The 22,105-nt window shown below is 45.4% G+C and overlaps 1 protein-coding gene across 1 annotated transcript in view; it reads left to right on the top strand.

The window, feature by feature from the left end:
• VIT (vitrin) overlaps positions 1–22,105 on the top strand; it is a gene marked incomplete at both ends in the record, with an annotated part of 36,117 nt that overhangs the window by 9,118 nt on the left and 4,894 nt on the right. The window contains 3 exons of the mRNA XM_081100910.1: positions 12,912–13,068; positions 18,030–18,163; positions 21,372–21,449. Coding sequence (XP_080957036.1) covers positions 12,912–13,068; positions 18,030–18,163; positions 21,372–21,449 — 369 coding nt within the window. The remainder of the gene's footprint in view (positions 1–12,911; positions 13,069–18,029; positions 18,164–21,371; positions 21,450–22,105) is intronic.

Genomic DNA, 22,105 nt, shown 5'->3' with positions numbered 1-22,105 from the left:
TCACACACCATCCTTTTTTTTTTCTTCGGCTCCTTTATAACCTCCATGTGGGATTTCCTGTTGAAATGAGACCAGAAGGGCAGCCATCCACAGCCTCCTCGCCTGAAACACTAAAAAGGAATCTGTTGTTTATTTATTCCTGTCAGGACCCAGAGCCAAGAGAATCGGCCCAAGGGCAGATGTGTGTTCAAAACAATGATTGGGTTAATATGGAGACAAATGCACACCCAAGTATAAATTCCTTTGGGCTGTTTCCAGTATCTTCATTAACTCGTATACAGAATCATGAAAGGTTCCATGATTACCATGACAACAGTGTTCAGTGACTAAGAAAGTCTGAGCTAAGTGACCCAAGGGCAAACCTCTTCGAGAGATCTCAGATGGATTGAATTTCTGATACACTGAATTCTACCCTTAGTCTCAAAATCTCCTCAGCGATTCAAATGCAGAACATTTGAATCAATAAGTGCATGAGGCCCTTTTCTCTAATTAGAAACTCTGGCACAATCATTAAATAAAGGGGGGGGGGATACAATGAAGGTAATGGGATATTCCCAAACCATGATGATATCTGATTCTTCACCTCAGGAGTAGTTCCTAATTATAGTCTATAGCTTGGGGCCAAAGTAATTTTCATTTTTTTCTACTCAATGTTGTCTATCTGCCACTGGGTAAGTGACTGATGACATAGGATCACAAGCACATGGTTCACTCATTTGACAAGCATTTATCAGGTGCCAGCCAAGTTCCAGGTATTGTGTTTACAGGACAGCAATGGAGACTCAGAGAGAGCTCTGAGAGAGCTCAAAATCGAGGGAGGAAGAAAGACAAGTCAACAGGCAATTATGTTGTCTTATGTAAGTGCTCCGACTGTTAAAGGTGCTCTGAGGCTCTGGAGAAGCAGCTGTGTATCTGGGAAGGCCAAATAGAAACTGGCCAGACAATAAGGAGAAAAGAGTGTTACAAGAGGGGAGACAACAGCATACTCAAATCCTGAAGAGTAGAAAGAGCTTTAAAAAAGAAAAAAGTAGCTAAGTATGACTGAAATATAGAGTAGGAGGTAAGTGTGTTCAGATAAGAGATGGAGGGGTAAGCAGGCACCAGATCCTGCAGATCTTTGTTACTGTGTCCAGGAATCTGGACTTCATCATGAAGGCAACAGCGAGTATCTCAGGGAAGGTTATTTCGGATGGAATTAGCAGAAATCCAAGGCCAATTTGCTTAAGCAATAAAGGGAATTTGGGCGGGACGTGGGGTAGCTTGCAGAATCCAAGGCAGGGAACAACAGCTGGAACTCACTGGGTCTGTCCCCCAGATGTAAAGCCCTCAGGAATCGGCACCTCTGCTTCTCTCTGTGTATCTGCCTCACTGCGTGTCTCTCTCTCTCCTTCTCTCTCTCTCTCTCTCTCTCTCTCTCTCTCTCTCTCTCTCTCTCTCTCTCTCTCTCCAGACCATGTCTCTCAGTTAATCCCAGATTCTGGGGCAGGGGGGGAGGGGTTGAGGGGGTGCAATAATCTAATTGCATCAGCCTAGGTTGGCACAGTGGTTCAGCGAAGAGTAAAGTGGACAGGGTTGTGTTAGAGAAATAAAACAATCTTGGCAACAACAACAAACCCTTTGTACCAACACATAAAGAGAAAAGAAAGAGAATACAATGTATTAGTGAGTAAGCATTTCAGATTTACACGCAGGAGGAATGAAAGCGCCTACCAAGAAGGTCACACAAATTTATACAGTAAAGTGGAAAACAGAGCAATTACAGTTTCTCTTATCTCCTTGAGATATGCACACCTCGCAGTTGTCTCTGGTAAACCCAGACACCTCTGACTCCTTCTGGAGGGAATGTTTACGGATCATTTTACTCTTACAGTCGACACTTCAAAATATATCTTACAAGGAGCTACTAACGGGTTTTGAGCAGAAAAGCAACATCATAAAAGCAGGGATTTAAACAAATCACTTTGGCTTCAGTGTGAAATGGACGAGGTCAGTGGTTCTCAGAGGGTGTTCCTGGACTAGCAGCATCAGCATCGCCTGGAACCTTCTGCCCCACCTACCCCAGACCCTTGAATCCAAAAATTCTAACACAGCGGTTCTCAACCTGTGGGTCGCGACCCCTTGGGGGGTCAAAAGACCCTTTCACAGGGGTCGCCTAAGACCATCGGAAAACACATATATAATTACATATTGTTTTTGTGATTAATCACTATGCTTTAATTATGTTCAATTTGTAACAATGAAATTGGGGGTCACCACAACATGAGGAACTGTATTAAAGGGTCATGACATTAGGAAGGTTGAGAACCACTGCTCTAGGGGGAAGGAGGAGGGCAGCAATCTGTTTTAACAAGCTCTCCAACGCCCAGTAAAATTTGAGAACTGGTGGACTAGAGAGAGAACCAAGATCAGGGGGTGTGGACAGGCTCTCTTCAGTGTCCTCTGACCTCTTCTAGCCAGCCTTGATTTCCACCAGCATTTGTTCCAGACTAGAAGTCCTCACGACCCAGGAGACTAGAGGTAACGTAACGAGGAGGAGGCAATTTGAGGGCTTGGGTCAGTGGGCAATTTACGGACCCTTGCTGCACATGTGGCACTGCTCTCAGCTCTTGAGGATCTGCTGTCCAAGATATGGTCCAGCCAGCTGGCAGAGCCAGATTTGAAACTCAGGTCCACGTGAGGCTCAACCCTAGACACTTTCCCCAAGGCCTCCTCCCAGTGAGCCAGGAGGAAGGAATGAAATGTCTGTTGCCTGGAGGCAGATGAAGGTGTTGGATGACCAAGGGCTAACTGAATAGGAAATAAAGCAGAAGAGACGCGGGGATAATGGAAAAGCGAGGAACCAGGATGAGTTTCTTCCCTTGGCTTGGCCTGAGACGATATGCCTTACTGGTGTATCTATTCTGTCTACACATAAGATCGCTGTTGTTTTAGGTAACTGTCTCTTTCTCTCCTCCCTATTTCTTTATTTTCTGGTCATCACCTTTTCCTTCTTTCCATTATTTGGTCTTCTCATGGCCCCAGTGGGGGCCTTTTGGACCCAGAAGTTGGTATATGTTGAAAATAATCCAGCATGGGGGTTTTAAAAAGGGAAAAGCAAAGATGAAAAAAGGGATGCCTTCTTACAGCTCTACTCCCAGTGGTGTATGACCATTCATTCCAACCTAATGTTTCGTTTTCACATACACAGTTGTATTGGGTACGGTTTCACTCCATCGCATGTGGCTTATCACATCACCGAATTTTCTAAATCAAATCAAGTGTGACTGACTCCAAACTGCCAATTGTCAGGGCGAAAAAAAGTCCAATTCCAACACTGCAGGACTTCCTCCTTCCCTGCCCCAGCCCCTGGGTGCCTTGTGCAATCTAGAACCGTCAGGGAGGACCCTGAGATCATGAAAGCCCGCCTACCATCTTAGAATAATAAAGGGGGAGAGGGAATAAGAATAAGCATAAATTGCTAAGTGAAATAAGCCAGTCAATGAAGGAAAAATACCACATGATCTCACTCATTCATGGATAATAGAGACCATTATAAACTTTTGAACAATAATAGATACAGAGGCAGAGCTGCCTCAAACAGATTGTCAAACTGCAGCGGGAAGGCCGGGGAGTTTGGGGGGCAGGAGGTAGGGGGGTAAGAGATCAACTAAAGGACTTGTATGCATGCATATAAGCATAACCAATGGACATAAGACACTGGGGGATAGGGGAGGCTAGGGGACTGTCTAGGGCGGGGGGATAAAATGGACACATATGTAATACCCTTTGTAATACTTTAAGCAATAAATTAAAAAAAATAATAAAAAAAAAGAAAATATAGAATGGCAAAAAAAAAAAGAATAAGCATAAATTAATGTCTTCATAAATTAACCTGTTGGATAGTCCATGGGAAAGTTTACCTCACTGAACGGAATGAGTTTTATCAAGTTTGTTTTCAGAGGTGACTTTCCAAGGTTCTCGTTTTCCTGATGCTATGGAGCCACAGAGCTGACCTTCCCCAGGGGCAGCTCCATGGTGGATTCAGTCAGCACCACCCACCCCAGCAGTTTGGAACAAATGACCAAAATGTGGCTCCATTTCTCTTGACTGCTGAAGGCTACCAATACCGACTGAAGGCTGTCGGTGTGTTCCTGGCACTCCGCTCCTAAGGCAGTCATGACACCTTACAGATTTTAAGAATGAACTTCAGTTAAGTGTAGATTACACAATCAGAAAATGTTCTACGCAAGTCAGAGCCTCTCAGCACATACTGTAATAAACTCATCGAACATTTCCACATATATTACGCCAACCACTGACTCCAGAACATCCCTGCATCGCAGAGTGTCTGTGCTAGAGAGGGGAAAATCTATTAAGTTGTAAAATGGCTTTTCTACTTGTAAGGAAGCCCTGGAAGAGTCCAGATGCAATGGCCTTGGTCCAAAACGGGTTCAGATGAGCTAGCGTTACACAGGTGAGAGCTGTGGTTATTAACTCCGTCCATCTCTGACTTCAGTGGGCGTCCAACCTTGTAGAAGATAAAATAAATGTATGCAAAGGAAAGCCTTCCTGGACCCAACTCCAAATGCCAACACACACATACAGAACTAGTTTAGATGGCTCCTGTGTGTGCTACACTTCCTCTACTATATACTTATCACGGATTATTGTAAGATCTCTTTTACAGTCTGTCTTCCTAACCAAACCAAAAGCACCATGCAGATATGCTTATTGCTCATTAGGTATTTGCTGGATGGATGGACAAATGAACAACGATAAACCACTATAAACTACAACAGGATTCATACTAGTTTCATGAAAGAGCGTCCAAGGAAGGACATGAAAAAGAAGAAGAATTTTACAGGCAGAGGTAGATGGCAGGGCTCTCTAGGTGGACTAAGCCCAGATATCATGGGAAGCACATAGAAGTTTCCTGGGGAAACAGTGCGTGGAGTGGTTTTGTTTAAGGGTCGGGGTGTCATGGGAGATGCAGCTGGAAGGTGGGTTCAGACCTGGCAATGCCAGTCTGAGCAGCTTTGTTCTTCCCCATTTTTTCGCCCCTGACAATTGGCAGTTTGGAGTCAGTCGCACTTGATTTGATTTAGAAAATATGGTGATGTGATAAGCCACATGTTAGGGGATGGGGACTAAGAGTTTTCCGAGCAGAAAATCTAGATGATGAACACAACGATCAGCAAGATAAATAAAAGCAAGCTCTTCTCCACGGGCAGTGAGGCTACATTCTGAAATATTTTTATTATATTTGAAGTCTGTTGAAATAGTCTTACCCTGGAGTGAAATGTACAACGTTTAATTCACATAGTTCTCTCCAACAGTTAACGTTAATACCTTGTAAGGCAGGGAAAGATTTTCCCAATCAACCCTGAAAGAATAGATGATTCCTAGAGGTACTGCCTCAGGCATCGAAAGGCCATTGTTCTGAGATTTGGTTATTTCGTGTATTGGATACTGATGAAGAGAGATACAACTCTGAGGTTATGGGATTTTGGTATAACATGCATTTGGCTTCTCGAGTAGGTTCCCATATTGTTAGCTGTAACAACTTGTAAGTAACTCACATTGTCTGCCTGCTCCTTAGACAACTGGTGCCAACACCAGTGTGCTCTCCCTACAGATTGGTGCATGTGCCCTCTCTCAGACCATGAAAACAGAAGAGGATTAGCTTTCTAGCTCTCTCCTTCTTCTCTTTTCATTGATTTCAGAGAGGAAGAGAAAGAAACATCAATGATGAGAGAGAATCATTGATTGGCTGCCTCCTGCACACCCTTTACTGCGGATTGAGCCCAATACCCAGGCATTTGCCCTTGACCAGAACCGAACCTGGGACCCTTTAGTCCCCAGACCGACACTCTATTCACTGAGCCAAACCAGTTAGGGCTCTAGCCTCTTCTGATGTGTGGGTGAGAAGGGAGGTGAACTCTCTCAGTGTTAAAGATGTTTAGTTATGTAAATTCTACCCATAGCAATTCTCAGAAATAACAGGAAACCAATTTAAGGAAAATTACACTAGAAGACTTGCCTTGCAGGTATTTGGGATAAATGCACAGATGGAAATACACACACACACACTCATCCACACAACCTATTCACAAGACATATCCTGCATTCACCCACCGGTAGTTGTCAGTGACCTTCAGTCAGAAAAGCCCTGTGGCATCAGAGTAGGGAAGCAGCAGTTTAACTCCTCTTCACTTATAGAAGAGGCAGCCAGGTAGAGATGGCAAAGTTTCGAGCTTAGAGTCAGAGGATCTGATTTCAGATCCTGGATCTGCCACTTTATTGGTCCCCGAGTCTGAGCAATCAGCTTACCTCTCTGGAAATGAGGACAGTATGCTTCTCAGGGTTCTCAAAGGGTCAAGTGAAAAAATGTGTCTGATTGTCTTTGTAAACTAAAAGTAGGTTATTTTCAATCACAAACTTCTGCAGCTGTCCAAAAGGTATGTTGCTACAGAAAAGTTCACTCTGTTATCCAATCACTGCTTCATCGCCATCCTTCCATGGCAAAAGCGCTGGTTAGAAGGACCAATCTGAACAGACTTTGAAGTGCTTAAAGCCTGGGCTTGGAGTTATCTGCTGAGGCAAGTGTGCTTTACCACGTTTGTCTTTATCAGCTACTCCCATCATGTGCCCTGTTTTCCCCAAACTGTTGCTTATATATATATTCTTCTTGAGAAACCTTTAATGACCAAGGGAAAATATTTCTTTAACCGCCCCCCCCCCCCCTTCCAATGCTGCACATCGTCCTGGCAAAGGCTTGCTTGGCTCAGGAGAGAATGTGATACAGTGTAAGAATCAGACACATCTGGGTTCAAATCCAGCCCATCACTGACCAAAGCTGTAGTTTCATCATCTGGAGTGGTGCCATCCAATATTTGCTTGGCCACACGGCTCCTCGGATGTCAGGTTGTATCTGTGTAAATACCAATTCCGTAACCTTTTTAGAAGTCTTGAGCTCTCCCTGTGACTTATGGGGAACCTGAACTGCACTCCTCAGTTTTATCTACCAAGCCCGCCCGTCCTGTGCTCCCATGGCCTTCCTGTCCAGCTCTGCCCTGTGACTCAGCTACTTGAGCAACTCCTCAAAGAAACTTCCCTTCATTGAACATTTTATCACATTTGGAGCCTTTCAGTTTTTTAAGGATCAAAAGAAGGAGTCACCTCGTGGAACACAAGATCTTCCATCAGCACCTCATTACATCCTCACCCCCTCTTCTTCACCATTTTACAAACAATCTTCTCTCGCCCATTTAACAAGCCCGTTTGCCAGGTAGACTCTTCCCCGTGCAGGCCCATGGAAGCGCAGCCTCTGTCCCAAGTAGGCTTGTCAGGAAATTCCTCCTGGAAAGAATCCTGTGCAGCCTGAAGATTTATGTTCTTTCACCACCGAGCCCATCCCCACATGAGAGGTTTTGCCCTGGCTCTTCCTTCTGTTCAGAAGGTTTTCTTCCAGGCCTTTGCGGACTGACACCTTTTCATCATCAAGTAACAGTGTTAGGAGATTAAGTACAGAAGAATTCAGAGACCAAATCCTTTAAGGCCTTATAGATCACCTCAGGGAGCTTTGGCATTATCCTGAGGGCAACAGAAAGCCAAGGAGGGGTTTTAAGCAGGAGAATGATGAAATCTGATTATGCTGTTAAAAGCATCACACTGGCTGTTCAATGGAGAAAGGACTCAGGCAAAGGATGCGTAACATGGAAGGGAGAAAACAAGACAGGAGGCTATTTATTGGGTTAATAGCTGAGACAGGAAATGTCAGTGACTTGGACCAACGTGGAGGTAGAAAGAAATAGCAGATCTGGAACAGCAGGACTTGCTAATGGACTGGTTTCATCAATCACTGACACACACTCTGTTGGGCAGCAAACAAAAATCCTGCCCTCATGGAGTATATATTCTAGTAAATGAGTGAACTATTAACTGGAACTGGGACACAGAAAATGTAGTATCATTTAAACACATGAACGGAGAAAGAGTTCCAGGTGTGAGAAATGCACAAGCCAAGTCTGCTTCGGAAAACCACAGGGACAGCAGTGGCACATTCCATGGAGGGGACTGTGGAAAGGCCTGAAGGATTCTGGAATTTTTCCTCAAGTCAGAAAAAAGCTATTGACCAAAGGTCCAAATTTGTTTGAATCAAAAGTGATCAGAGGATGCTTAAGAAAAATGAGGAAAAATGCTTTACGACATAAGTCAGTAGAAAGGAAGAATTAACATGATCTGGCCACTGAAGCTCAGGATCAAGGAGAAAAGTGCATGCATTTTCCAATTTTACTTAATGGTCATTTTTATTTTGTTAAGCTAACTTTTTGCATAAATCTCTTAAAGTGGGATTTTACTCTATTTGAATACCACAGTCCAACAGAACCATTTACTATCAAAACTCTTTATGCATAAGTGCTTTTATGTTATAATAATTCCTCCTCATTGACGTCCAGGAGGCAAACTTACAATGGCCTTCTCAAATTGGTTAGGAAATGTGCTTTCCAGAAGCAATGGGCTTGCCTAGGATCATTGAAAAGATGAATGGCAAAATAAGAAGTAGTGCACACAGTCTGATTTGGCTGGCTACATCCCTGGCTGATTGCATGTGACATCCCTCAATAATGCCTCTGTTACTAGACCCGGCAGGAGACTCAAGGCAGAACAGAAACATTTGCAGTTCCACCTTTAAGATCCCAATGTTGCATGAAAATAGTGGCTCAGGCAATACCTGTTTTTCCCAGGAACTCTTGGAGATCAATACGACAGACACATTATCTCAATGAGTAGCAATCTAAAGGCTATCCCACAGTTTTAACCATCTGAGCTGCAAGTGCTTCTTCTCTTTTCCCTGGGGCTGGTGCCAAGAACCACTGGGAAGGGATCCTTGGCAGATTCTGAGATGCTCCAATGGGAGCTCTGTAATTGTGACCGTGACCTTGAAAGGTCAAAGTAACCTAAAGGAATCCTATGAGAGAGAAGCAGAGCAGGTGGCCAAGGAACAGGTCTGTGCAAAGGCCCCAGTGAAGCAATTCTGGGCTCCCCCAGGACCTCTGTGACTTTAGCCCAGGTTCCCTCACTCCCACCAGCAACCATCCGCTCAGGAAGGATGGGAGAGTCTCAATTCTTGTTGCTTCCAAATGCTCCTGGGAGGAACCCTTCTATAGCTTCTGCCTAAGTTCTCACCTGAGGTGAGCAGCAGGGACACAGCATCCCCAGCACCCGGTTCTCTGCTTTGACATTTGTCAAATATCTTCCTGTCCCTTCAGACCTGGGAATGAGACTTCTTGAGCTGCCTTAATTTTGACTTGTCCTCCTAAGCAAGGCTTTTTTCTGCACTTTTGAGCTAAAACCCAGAGAAGGGAAGGGAGATATGAAAGGGAACCTAAGCAACAAAAGAGAAAGAAAGAAGGGAAACCTAAGCTAAAAGATGGAATTGCTCAAAAGTACCCAGAGGAAATGCAAAGATAAGTCATTTCATACGGGCCTAAAGCAGAAAAAGGGAAGATGCTTGGAAGGTTATGGGACAACAGACAATTTCACACATAACTGTGAGGAGACTGTCAAGAGGTAAACCATGGCTTCCACTGACTCCAGCGTGAGCTGCCAAAGGGGCAAACGGCTGCTTCTCCCCAGCTGGAGTCAGACATTATCATTCCCAGCGACTTGGACAGTCGCTCTGGCATTTTTACTGAGCTCCCTCTCTCCAGCTTGGTTTTCTGTACACACCTAACAGACAGCTGACCTTTAGCTACACTTTGCCATTGCACTTTATTTTTCCAAAGTGCACAAACCTGGGTGCTTGGTTTCGTTTTTCCTCCCTGTGGGATGAGCTGATCCACCAGTTTTGCTAACCCACTTGGGTGCAGATAAAGCAGATCTTATTTAAGGTACTGCTCAGGTCTATGTGCAAACAAGACCAAACGAAGAAAAAAAACAATGCTCCCTAAAGCAGTGGTTCTCAACCTTGGCTGCACATTAGAATCACGTGGAAATCTTTTTAAAATCATGATTTCTGGGCCTCATCCTCCGGAAATTCTGTTTCTTTGTTATGGGGTGGGGCCACAACATTAGTAACAAAGAAACAGAATTTCTGGAGGATGAGGCCCAGAAATCAGGATTTTACAAAGATTCCCAGGTGATTCTAATGTGCAGCCAAGGTTGAGAACCACTGCCTTAAAGGAAGGGGTAGAGAATTTGATGAGCAGGAAGCAAAATATTCCCATGGAACATTTTCCCCCTTATCTTTTTAAACCAACGATTTCATGAGACATCCTACTGCGTGTGCTCAGTACACCCTGAAGTCTCTCAATAGGTTTCGCCATCATGTAGAACTCATACAGTAAGAATCTAGATGGAGCCCACTTACTTCACTTCCAAAGATTTGGGTTGGCCTGCCAGGAGATACAAAATCTTAGCGAGCCAAAGTTATATCCAAATTGAACCCCAGTTCACAGAGCTTGTCACATGAACCAAGAAGGGATGGTTTCCTTTACTTTCTAAGGGAGGAGGTGCATTTGGGAGTGGGGATGTGATCGGCAGACAGGAGGAGAACTGAACGCACCGAGCTACATCCAGGGATCAAACAGCAAACCAGTTTAAGGAGAGACTACACTGGCATCGTCAGCTCCCAAATTGCCTTAAAAAAAAAATACTCAAAATAGTAAATGCAGCCTTGAGTATCAGGGTTTAAAAGAATGAAAGATAAAAAGAAAATAACTTCGGAGAGGAGGCAACCTGTGGCGGGAAGAATGAAACCACAAAACTGTTTTAAGCACAGTGCTCCTCTCCTTAACCTAGACCACAAATTGTTTTAGCCTGTGATCAAACTCAGCCCCTGGGCTCCCAGGAGCAGGGCTCCCCTACTGGCCCAGCCCTGACTGTCAGGGAGGGGTGTTTAAGGAAAGAGTAGGCGTCCTACCGCCCGGTTCTCTCCAGTTGGAGTAAGGTGCCGCTCTGCCCCACTCAGGTAGGTAAGGGTTAAGGAAACCAGTGTGCGCTCTGACTACAGCTGGAAGCCATTAGCAGCTCTGAGACCATCTCAGGAACCCAGTCAGAGGGTGGGTGGCCTGGCAGAGCTCCTGACCCGTGTGCATGTATGTAATCACAGACTCCTGGCACTGGGTGGGGCTTTCGTTCTACCTCCCGCCCATTGTGGAAAGCCCCTCCTCGATTGTCCAGTCCCTCCTTGCACACTTGAGCCCATTCACTGCTCATGGGGTGGCCCACTCCTCAAGGGCAAACTCTATTTCCAGATAAGTTTTTCCTGGCCACTCTTGTCTACCCTTTAATTCTAACTCTGCCCTCTGGTGTCAGCACACAATGGCCCCCCTTGTGGAGACAGCTGTCACTTGCCTCCAATTTCTCTCCTTCCTAGGGCCAAACAGCCCATGTCTGCCAGCCATCCCTTCATCTGGTAGTTTCCAGACCCCCGTGAGCCTGCTTACTCCTTGAACTGTGCTCACGTTTCAGAGTCTCCTCTGAAGAATGGGCCCAGAGCGGGAAACATTCCCAGCTCAAAGGGCATCGGTATAGTGTCATCTAGGAGACCTTTTCCCTCGGGAGTTTTAGAGGGAAATTTTTTCAGGGAAGATGCAGCCGCACTTCCTTGTAGGTCCTGCCATTAGAGCCTCTCCCTGCTGCACCCCTAGCAAGCTCTCAGCTAGGAAGACTCGCCTACTCCACTGGACAGTACTAGCCTGGCAATTACAGTCACAGCCAAAAAGGTGGGGAGGCGAGGGGAGGATGAACGAGCTTCTCCTGGGTGCTCAGCAGGGAGCTCCCAGCTTTCCACCAAGTGTGGAGGCAGATGAGGAAAGATCCCCTCTTGACCATGTACCTAGGACCCAGCCTTTAGACCAGCAGTTCTCAACTTGTGGGTCACGACCCCTGAAAATACTTCCTGCATATCAGATATTTACATTACGATTCATAACAGTAGCAAAATTACAGTTATGAAGTAGCAACGAAAATAATTTTATGGTAGGGGGTCACCACAACATGAGGAGCTGTATTAAAGGGTCGCAGCATTAGGAAGGTTGAGAACCACTGCCTAGACCCGTGGTCAGCAAACTGTGGCTCACAAGCCACATGCAGCTCTTTGGCCCCTTGGGTGTGGCTCTTCCTAAGCCTTAGGAGTACCCTAATTAAGTTAATAACAATATACCTACCTATATAGTTTAAATTTTAAAAATTTGGCTCTCAAAAGAGATTTCAATGGTTGTACTGTTGATATTTGGCTCTGTTGACTAATGAGTTTGCCGACCACTGGCCTAGACCAAGACAAAGAGATCACTTCCATTGTCTATTGCCCCTGTCCCCAAACCTGCCATCTCATCCCACACCCCCATGGGACACACTCAAGCCTCCTCCCGCTGGCCTGGCCTGGCCAGTCCCAGGCCTCCCAAGGGCTCCAGCCCAGGGCCTCTGCCACAGCCAGCCTGGCCCGGCCAGTGCGGAGCCCGTGGCCCCTGCATCCTTGTTTGCCTTTCCTGGAGCAGCTCTCCTTCTCGGGGAGAAGCCTTCCTTCTCCAGGGGGGTTGTCTGAGAGTTTTCTCTTTCCCGGGGCGAGCTCCAGAGCACCAGAACACCAGAGCACCCCAGCCAGGGTTCCCGGTGATATTTCTGGTCACTGGAACAGGTCTTTTCCCAGAGTTCTCTTCAATTAATTGATTGCCCAGATAAACACAGGAATGAGCCTTTTGCTTTTGCTCTCGGCAGTTAAATGCAACAGAAGGTGTTTGTTGTGTGTCTGGTCTGAGGGCTGTCCTAATTAATTACATCTTTGCTTTCATTACATGGAGGGGACCTAGGGTCTGCCCAGGCTCTGGCTCTTCGTGATTAACTAAATGAATAGTTATGGCCCGGCAGAGTCACCCCATATAAGCTGATAGCACCGGGTGTCAGTTTGACCTATTTTATATTCTCAGCGGTGCCTCAGATCAACTGTGATGTCAAAGCTGGGAAGATCATCAATCCCGAGTTCATTGTGAAATGCCCGGCAGGATGCCAAGACCCCAAGTACCACGTGTATGGCACGAACGTCTACGCTTCCTCCTCCAGCGTGTGTGCCGCTGCAGTTCACAGGTGGGTAGCACGGACCTACGGAACAGCTAGCAATCGGTGTGGGCGGGGAGCCAGGGCAGGGTTGCCGATGTAGCAAACAAAAATGTACGAATGTAACTGAGCACCCTGGATTCCACGTGGCCCGCCTGCCCCTCTGGACTCCGCAGGAGCTGCGGGTGGTCCTGGACCTCCTTTCCCAGTGCTCTGTGGACAGCAGGGTGCCCTCCTCTGTACCCCTCAATGGAGATGGGTTCCTGACAAGGACACCAAAGTTCTTGATGCTGTAAATACCTGTGTGTGCTGAGCAAGGAGATACTAGGGATGAGACGAAGGCAGGCCCAGACGTTTGGAGAAGAAATGTCCCAGCCACGGTGATGCCGGAGACCGAGGGACAGGAAGAGTGAGGAGGAGGGGGCTGTTGGTTTGAGACCAGGCAGGAGGACAGGAGGCATGGCATGCTTTGGACTAAGTCCCTGCCTAAAAGAGGAGAGGCAAAGGTGACCCTCACAGAATCCTCGTACAACACAGGGAATGTATACTTACTTATACTGATTTCAGAGAGGAAGGGAGAGGGAGATAGAAACATCAATGATGAGAGAGAATCATTGATCAGCTGCCTCCTGTACACCCCCTACTGGGGATCAAGCCTGTAACCCGGGCATGTGCCCTTGACCGGAATCAAACGCACAGGCCAACGCTCTATCCACTGAGCCAAACTGGCTAGCGCTTTACTTAGTATCTTTGATAATAAGGTTAATGTGTATGTGTCAAGCACCCCACCTATGTTATCTTATTTAAGCCTCACCATTGCCCTATGCGGTATCGATTACAATTAACCACACCTTAAGGATGAAGAGAAGTTGAATAGCCACACTATTAAAATGTAGCAGCACATGGGGACTTGAAGCCACATCAGTGCCCGCAGTCCTAACCACCACAGGCCCTGCTGTGAGACGTGGCTCCTGACTCAGGCATGGACACTGGATACTGGATGGAGTGTCTGAATTATTCAGGCTTCTGGTATCTTTCCCCTTTCCTTCCTGGCACACCAGTTGCTTAATTATTCGGTTGTACCTCTCCAGAGAGGGGGGAGAAGATGTAAAATGCATTTCCCTTCAAGGTATGTAGCAAGTAGCTTCTCTGAAATTGAAAAAGCAGTAAGAAAAGAAAAAAAAAAATCTACGTGTAAAAATAGTTGTAGGAATTACTAGATTTTGTTGGCCATACTCCTCTTTTCCCCATCACTGCAGAGAGAGAAGGAATTAACGGATCGTTCAATGTGACAGGACTACAGAGGCTCTATTAGAGACAAGTAGAGGAGTATTAAAGAAAAACAACACTAAATGCTATTTCTTAACTCCAGACTATGGAATAACAATATTTTGCTTTCACTCTGAAGTCAATTTCATGCCAAAAGAAAAGAGGTATGTAAAGATTTATATACACACCTGCACGTGCACGAATACACACGTGCATGCCTCCCAAACATACCTGCACGCGTGTGCATGCTCACATTCATCCTTCACGCCCATGGGCGTGCCCACAGCTCCACCACATCAGCTCTCTCCCGTCTGTATCTGTGTAGACACTGACCTCTGTTGCAGAGGCTGAGCCTGTCTTAAGGTGCCTGTATTTTCCCAACTGTGATCTGAGACGGTTGGCACTGGTTTCCGCCGACCACTCTGGCTCTCTCTTGCCTTTCCATGTTTCCTATGCAGGACAGAGCCATGCGAGTTCATGTGACCTCGCCAAAGATGTCATCAGAAGGGCAGTAATCCTTACACTGTAATTCTCGCTTTTTAGCATCATCTCAACCCTATGAGGCTGCTACTAGCATCCCCATTTGTTAGAAGAGGAACTGAAGCATAGGGAAGTCCATTAAGCTGCTAGTTAGTTGCACATTCAGGATGAGAAGTCATGTCCAAGATTCCAGCCCAGGGCCCAGGTGACACACTTCAAGCTCTGTCCCTCTTCCAGGATCTCCTGTGGTGGTCAAGGGCCTGGTGCATTCGCCTCCCTGGACTGCTGTTGCCTCCTGTAGTTTACAGGCCACTGGCCTCCCAGGATCTGCCCTTCTCTGGGAGAATGTCTGGGAATGTCCTCACCCTCCAGTTAAGTCCATAACATGAGGCTCAAGCTCTTCTACAACCAGAGCACCGCACGGGAGCACAATAGGTCTACACCTACACCTTTCCGAGTCTGGGTTTTCAGTCTTACGTAACGTCCACAAGTCCATCGTAAGAACCCTGGAGGCCTCCACAAGCCTTTCCAACAGCCCGAGGAAAGCACAGCACGGGCCCCTCCCTCACTCTGAGTGGCAGCTACAGGGAGGGCACACACATACTTCCTCAGTACAATGGAACATAAATCCAAGAGCAGAATAATTTCTCTGGGGGAAAATAAAAAGCCATAAGTTATTTTTATTTCCCCCATTAATTATGAGTAAAGAGACCACGGGATAATTTATTTTAATAATTAGAAGTTTCCGGATACACCACTGGTATGCCGGTAAATGTTTAACCACCGGCTCTCCAAAAGGGTTGGGGTTGTTGATTTACCGATTTGGGTGGAATAAATACTCCCATCGTGTCTGATTTCAAGCTACTGATGTGACATGAACCAGCTCCCACAACCCTAAAGCTTACCAGTTGGCTTTGGGAAGCAGAGCCCAACACCATCGACAGGCCTGCTAATCACAGAAGCAGGAAACATGGTCGTTCCCATACGAGAATTTCCAATCTAGCCGGGAGACCAAATTAACTCAAGAAATGTTTAGGCAACAGCACGAGACGAAATGAAATCAGAGTCTCAACTGGGAGGCAGGACTTAAGGTGTTGCTAGGAAGGGGCCTAGGGAAGTCCTGTCAATCTCGGTGGGGAAGGCGGGGCTAGGGATCCCGTGAGGCAGAAGTGGGAACCAGGTTCTCAGAGCAAACATTGCAGCTTGAACTGAGACAGTGAGAAAGCCAGGGTCTGTGAGGGGAGCTGAGACCAGCCCTGCTGCAGCTGGGAGAAGTGGGGTCACGGATTCTGAGAGCTCCTGAGCGAAGAGACAGCAGGGTTGCAAGGACATGAGGAGTTGGCGGCAGGAGGTACCCGTGCTTTTGAACCCAAGAGGCCACTGTGACCAGTGGGACAGACCCAGGATTCCAGGTCACTTAGACCTGGGTTCAAATCCCTGCCTTGAAATTTACTAGTTACAAAATCTGGAGTCACTAACCTCTCTGAGTCTGTTTCTACGATCTGGGAATAACACATTCACTCAACTCCACAACTCATAGGTTTGCTGAGGGACTCGGAGACACCATATATGGCAGCTACCAGTATTTCCAACCTTTTTCATCTCCTGGCACACCTAAACTAATTACTAAAATTCTGCGGCACACCAAAAAATATACTATATTTTTTGCCGACCTGACAAAACAATAGGTATGATTTTGATTCATTCACACCAGACACCTATTGTTGTGCTGCCTGTTGTCATTTTTTTACTTGACAATCTAAGCAAAAAGAGGTCAGTGCCCCTGACTAAATAGTCAGGTTTTGGATGTTTTAAAAATTCTTGCAGCACACTGGTTGAAAATCGCTGATATATGGGGATGATTTTAAAGCAATTTAGTGCTGTGAATGCTAAGTATTATTATCACTTTCTTTTCTTCTGGGTCATGAAGTTGAGTATTGAACGTTGTTGACTCCCATAAGGCGGGTGAGCAAGAAATGGCAACCACTACTCCTGGAGGGAAGGAAGGGTGTTGATAAACACAAACCTAAGTGTTTTTTAGCCCCCCTATGCCATAAATTACAGACACCCAAAGAGCCGTGTTAACCTCTGTGGCCAGGGGACGACAATGTGAAAATGATATTCAGAAACCGGAACTGAGCGTCACTTACATCATGTCAGGATCCAAAACCTTCAAAACCTAGAAGTGAAATCAACAATTCCAGTGTTTGAGGACTCTTTTAAAGAGTTTAACTTAGCTGCACACCTTTCTAGCCCAAAATAAAAGGAATAATTTGCTTTTAAAAACATCATACCACACCCTTTGAAATAACTGGATTCATTCTGTGATGTCACACAATGAAATTGGAAATTGTCAGGAAAGAGGTTTTACTTAAGAGAACCAATAGGGCCCTGGCCAGTGTGGCTAATTGGTTAGAGTGTCGGCTTGTGCATGGAAGGGTTGTAGCTTCGAGTCACAGTCAAGGGCATATACCTGGATTGCAGGTTAGATCCTGGCCTGGCTGGGGCATGTGCAGAATTTTTCAAACATCCAAAACCTGACTATTTAGTCAGGAGCACTGATCACTTTTCCTTTATCAGTGGTTCTCAACCTTCCTAATGCCAGAACCCTTTCATACAATTCCTCATGTTGTGGTGACCCCCAACCATAAAATTATTTTCGTTGCTACTTCATAACTGTAATTTTGCTACTGTTATGAATTGTAATGTAAATATCTGATATGCAGGATGTATTTTCAGGGGTCGCGACCCACAGGTTGAGAACCGCTGCCTTAGATTGTCAAATAAAAAAATGACAACAGCCAACACAACAATAGGCATCTGATGTCTCTCTCACATCAATGTTTTTCTCTCTTTCCCCCTCCCTCCCTTCCTTCCACTCTCTCTAAAAATCAACAGAAAAATATCTTTGAGTGAGGATTAACATCAAAAAGAAAGAACTAGTGGGAATGAGGAAACCAGGGAAAAGAAATTTGAGGCACGGTGGCAAAGAGAAATTCCTGACCGAACGATCAGGTCCTGCAATAGGAAAAAGAAGGACATCGGGGCTGGGAGGGGGATGCTGGGCCATGTGGAGGAGGCACGGTTCTTGGGGGCTGGGCTGCAGGTCAAGGTGACCCTTTTCTTAACCTCGCTGCTTTCCTATCTCTAAATAAAGATGGAGGCTGGTTTGGTCTTCTGTTGATCACATCAAACAATATTTGTTCTGTTCTTTCTTCAAAACATTTCTTTTCTCTTCACAGTGGTGTGCTCGATAATTCAGGAGGGAAAGTATTTGTTCAGAAAGTAGCTGGCCAGTCTGGCTACAAGGAGAGTTATTCCAACGGCGTCCAGTCCTTATCCCTACCCCGGTGGAGGGAATCCTTCGTCATCTCAGGTACGCCCTCACTCCGGGGGACGCTGCTAACACGGGTGCTTGGGTTAAGTAACCTCTTGGGACAAAACGTGCTCTTTCCAATGTGCTGTGAGCTTTAATTCATGGCCCACCTCATTTCATAAAACCTGAAGGATTCTTCTCATAATTAGGATCATCAAACAATGAGTTATAATTACATTGATAAATCACTGCAGTCTGGAGATACTGAAAGGCTCCAATTACTCATGTTAAACACACTGCAGCTCTCTGTAAGCCCAATCAAACTTTTTAATTAAGTGAATTACACTTAATAACTTGGGTGTTGTGTTTTTTTTAACTATTCCTTTGGTTATGCCAAATGAGTCGCAGATCTAGAACCTTATTCCTCGAGATTTCTAGTAAATAAACAGATAGGAACAGGGGAAGGCGATGCCCCCATCACACCTCTGCTGCTGCCACTGCCAGCAGCACAAGCCTCAGCTGGCCCTGGTTACCTGAGCCTCAGGTGGCCCTGGGCAGCTGGGGGGCTGAGGGGGACTGGGTGCCGCCATCTTTGAGGGTGGGGCAGTCAATAGCATATTCCCTCCTTATTGGCTGTGGGCGCCGCCATCTTTGCGATGGCATGAGGGTCAATTAGAGGGTCAATATTCCCTCTTTATTAGATAGGATTGTTGCACTAGTCAATCAGTTTTCACTATCTACCTCTACTGGATTTTTGTAGAAAATCATTTTCACTTTTCTCCCCTTTTCCAAAGAGGTAATGTCAGTGAGCTAGTGACTAGTACGATTTCACAGTGAAAAAGTAACCAAGTATCTTTGTATTATCATGACCCCCCGCCCGACCCTTTTATTATATTTGTGAATTTTCCCAACCTAACCTTTTTTAAAAAATATTTTTATTGATTTCAGAGAGGAAGGGAGAGGGAGAGATATAAACATCAATGATGAGAGAAAGAATCGTTGATCGGCTGCCTCCTGCATGCCCCCCGCATGACCTCCTGGTACATAGGTCAATGCTCAACCACTGAGCCACGCTAGTCGGGCTCCAATCTAGCCTTTTATTTTGAATTTTTTTTAATTTACAGAAAAATTCGCATGAATATAATGAATATCTAGATCCCCTTTACCCAGATTCACCAATTGTTAATATGTTGCTATATTTGCTTTATCTATTTGTCTACCTATCATCTGCCTGTATTTTGTCTAAACCAGGCAGGCATCATGACACTTGATCTTCAACACTCATCTTGCAAGAGCAAGAACATATTCCTAAAAAACCAACACCATATCTAAAACATTAGCATTGATAAGATATTATCTAACAAATAGTTTTCTATTCAATTGTATCCAATTATCCTAAAATCGTCTTCAGAATAATTTCTTCCTTTTTTGGATCAACAATCCAAAGACCTTCCATTGCATTTAGTTGTCACGTCTACTTGGTGTCCTTCAATCTAGAACTATCTCAACACATTACCTTTTTGGTCATGAACGGCAATGACATTTTTGAAGTCCCAGCCAGTTGTCTAGTAGTATGTCCCACAATCTGGACCACACACAGGTCCAATTTTTTCCTCCTGTTTGGATTCAGGTTAAATATTTTGGCAAGGATACTATACAGGTAACATAATGGCATATCCATTATGTCATATCACAATGACCATATCAGAAGACACATAATGGCAATGTGTCCAGTTGGTGAGGCTAAATTTGATTAATTGGATACATTACCTTCCCTCTCCATGCTGAAAATACCTCGTAATTAATAAGCAACCGGCAGGGTGATACTTCGAAACAGCATGAATAGCTTGTTTCCCAACAAATCACTCAGTGGTGTAAACATCTATTGATCCTTGCTGCAGCAAGAATTACATTAGCAATTAAAGTTGTTCTAATTCTGTCATTTCTTCCACATTCATTAGCTAGTATTTTTATAGAAAGAAGAAACAATCCCCTTCCTCGCCTGCCCCCCCTCACCCCCTCCTCCCGCTGCACACTTAGGATAGAAACTAGACTGCTTCCTAAGTCAGAGAGTGGAAAGTTGTCAACCACAGTACTATGAGGTTTGCCTTGTAACAAAGAATTCAGAATAGGGGCCTTATGAAAATGCTATGTCTAGAATACAAATTTGTTGCGTATGGAGAGAAATATAATCTCCACATAGGTGTTTATCAAGTTGCTCCTGGCTAAATAAGAGTATTTTGATCTAAAGTACTTAGCCTGCCATCCAAGAATCCCAACAGAGGTTTAAAAGAAAAATTAATTCATGAGCATATCAATCTGCTGAGATTATTCCCTATAAATCTCAACTTCCACATCCCCTCATTCCATCTCCTGACATATAACCGAAAATCCTTTTGGCCAATGGTAATAAACACTTGTGCTTCTGCAATGGCTAGAAGTGTCTTTCTTTTTAAAATATATTTTTATTGATTTCAGAGAGGAAGGGAGAGGGAGAGGGATAGAAACATCAATAATGAGAGAGAATCATTGATCGGCTGCCTCCTGCACGCCCCCTACTGGATCGAGCCCAAAACCCAGGCATGTGTCCTTGACCGGAATCGAACCCGGGACCCTTCAGTCCGCAGGCTGACACTCTATCCATTGAGCCAAACCAGCTCGGGTGGTCCTGTTTTCTATGTCTCCATTATTTCCCTGCTATACATTAGCATTCCTTCTTGCCTGGCATCTAACTTTCTCTCCCTGGGTGGGCAACTAATGCTTATGGTCAAGGCTGATCTACAATTCCGTTTCCCTACTTCCAAGGTTTCTGTAGGGCCATGGAATTCAAATGGATCCCGCGGGGTCCATGAAAGTGAGAGGCAGCCGTTCAGGCATAGCCAGCCTGTGGCCAGAGCTCCAAGATCTGACGAGGGGCACGGGGAATGTTTTCACATCCATCTCTTGACCTAATTAAACATTCAAAGCCACATGTATGAAACCTCAGCTTCCATGTCACATCTTCATGGGCAGAACAGTGGATGCTAATGTGAGCTCTGAGTCACGGAGGTTTCACTGCTTCCTTTCGGATATTAATGCAGCACCGGCTGTCCAGGAAAGCAAGATGCCACTTGACTTGTGTGTTGTAATCAACAATTCAGCACGGGGGAGACGGACTGATTCCACTGAACTCAAGAAAGACAAATTGGAAGGAGGGAAGCAGCTTATCAAAACAGAGCCATCTAAAGCCTCTAGTTCTAGAAATAAATCTTTCTTCTCCCTTTTGCAGAAGGTAAACCCCAAAAGGGCGTAACCTACCCGTCGGCTCTTACATATTCATCAGCTAAAAGCCCAGCTGCCAAAGCAGGCAAGTATTCATGAGTGACTTCATCTAAATCTGAGTTCGTAAACATGCAATGTTGTGTCTGAGGAGATAGTGCGGCAATTAACATCTTAACAGGGCAAGGTCCACTGACTTCAGTAATATTTTAACAGATGCCAGGAAGATGGGTCCAGAAATCAATGGGACTGGAGGGCTGGGGCAGAGGAATGAGGCTTTTTGTTGTTGCTTTTTCCCAATTCCAAGATTATCTCTGTTTATGTCATTCATTCAGATTTCAATGCTGCTGCCTTCAATTTAATTGTATTGTTACTTTAGAAGATGACATGGCATTCTGTCTGGAAATATTCCCAGGCAGCTGAAAGGGAAAAGGCTGTCTTCACTTAGGTATGAAATGAAGGGAAGGGAAGGATGTGGCTGAGGAGATAACAGCAAACAGCGAATCTGAATCACCCAGGCCACAGACACGCTGCCTCTGAGGCTGGGACCTAGCATCATGTAAACCTCGGGCCAAGAAAATACCTTTCTCTAGGCTTCTGTGTTAGAGCGGGAAGTGTGCTCTGCCGCAGTGTGTCTGTGGGGGTTCTTTCATTTCCCGCACAAAGAGAAGCGGTGCGTTGCGTTATAATGGGATTTTGCATTGCTCCCAGAAACTTGCTGGGCTGGCCCATTTTGTTCATGGA

The sequence above is a fragment of the Myotis nattereri genome (genome assembly GCF_964212035.1).
Source record: "Myotis nattereri genome assembly, chromosome: 10".
NCBI classification, from domain to species: Eukaryota; Metazoa; Chordata; class Mammalia; order Chiroptera; family Vespertilionidae; genus Myotis; species Myotis nattereri.
Note: the sequence above shows the minus strand (reverse complement) of the source record. Positions and strands in the feature narration are given on the sequence as shown.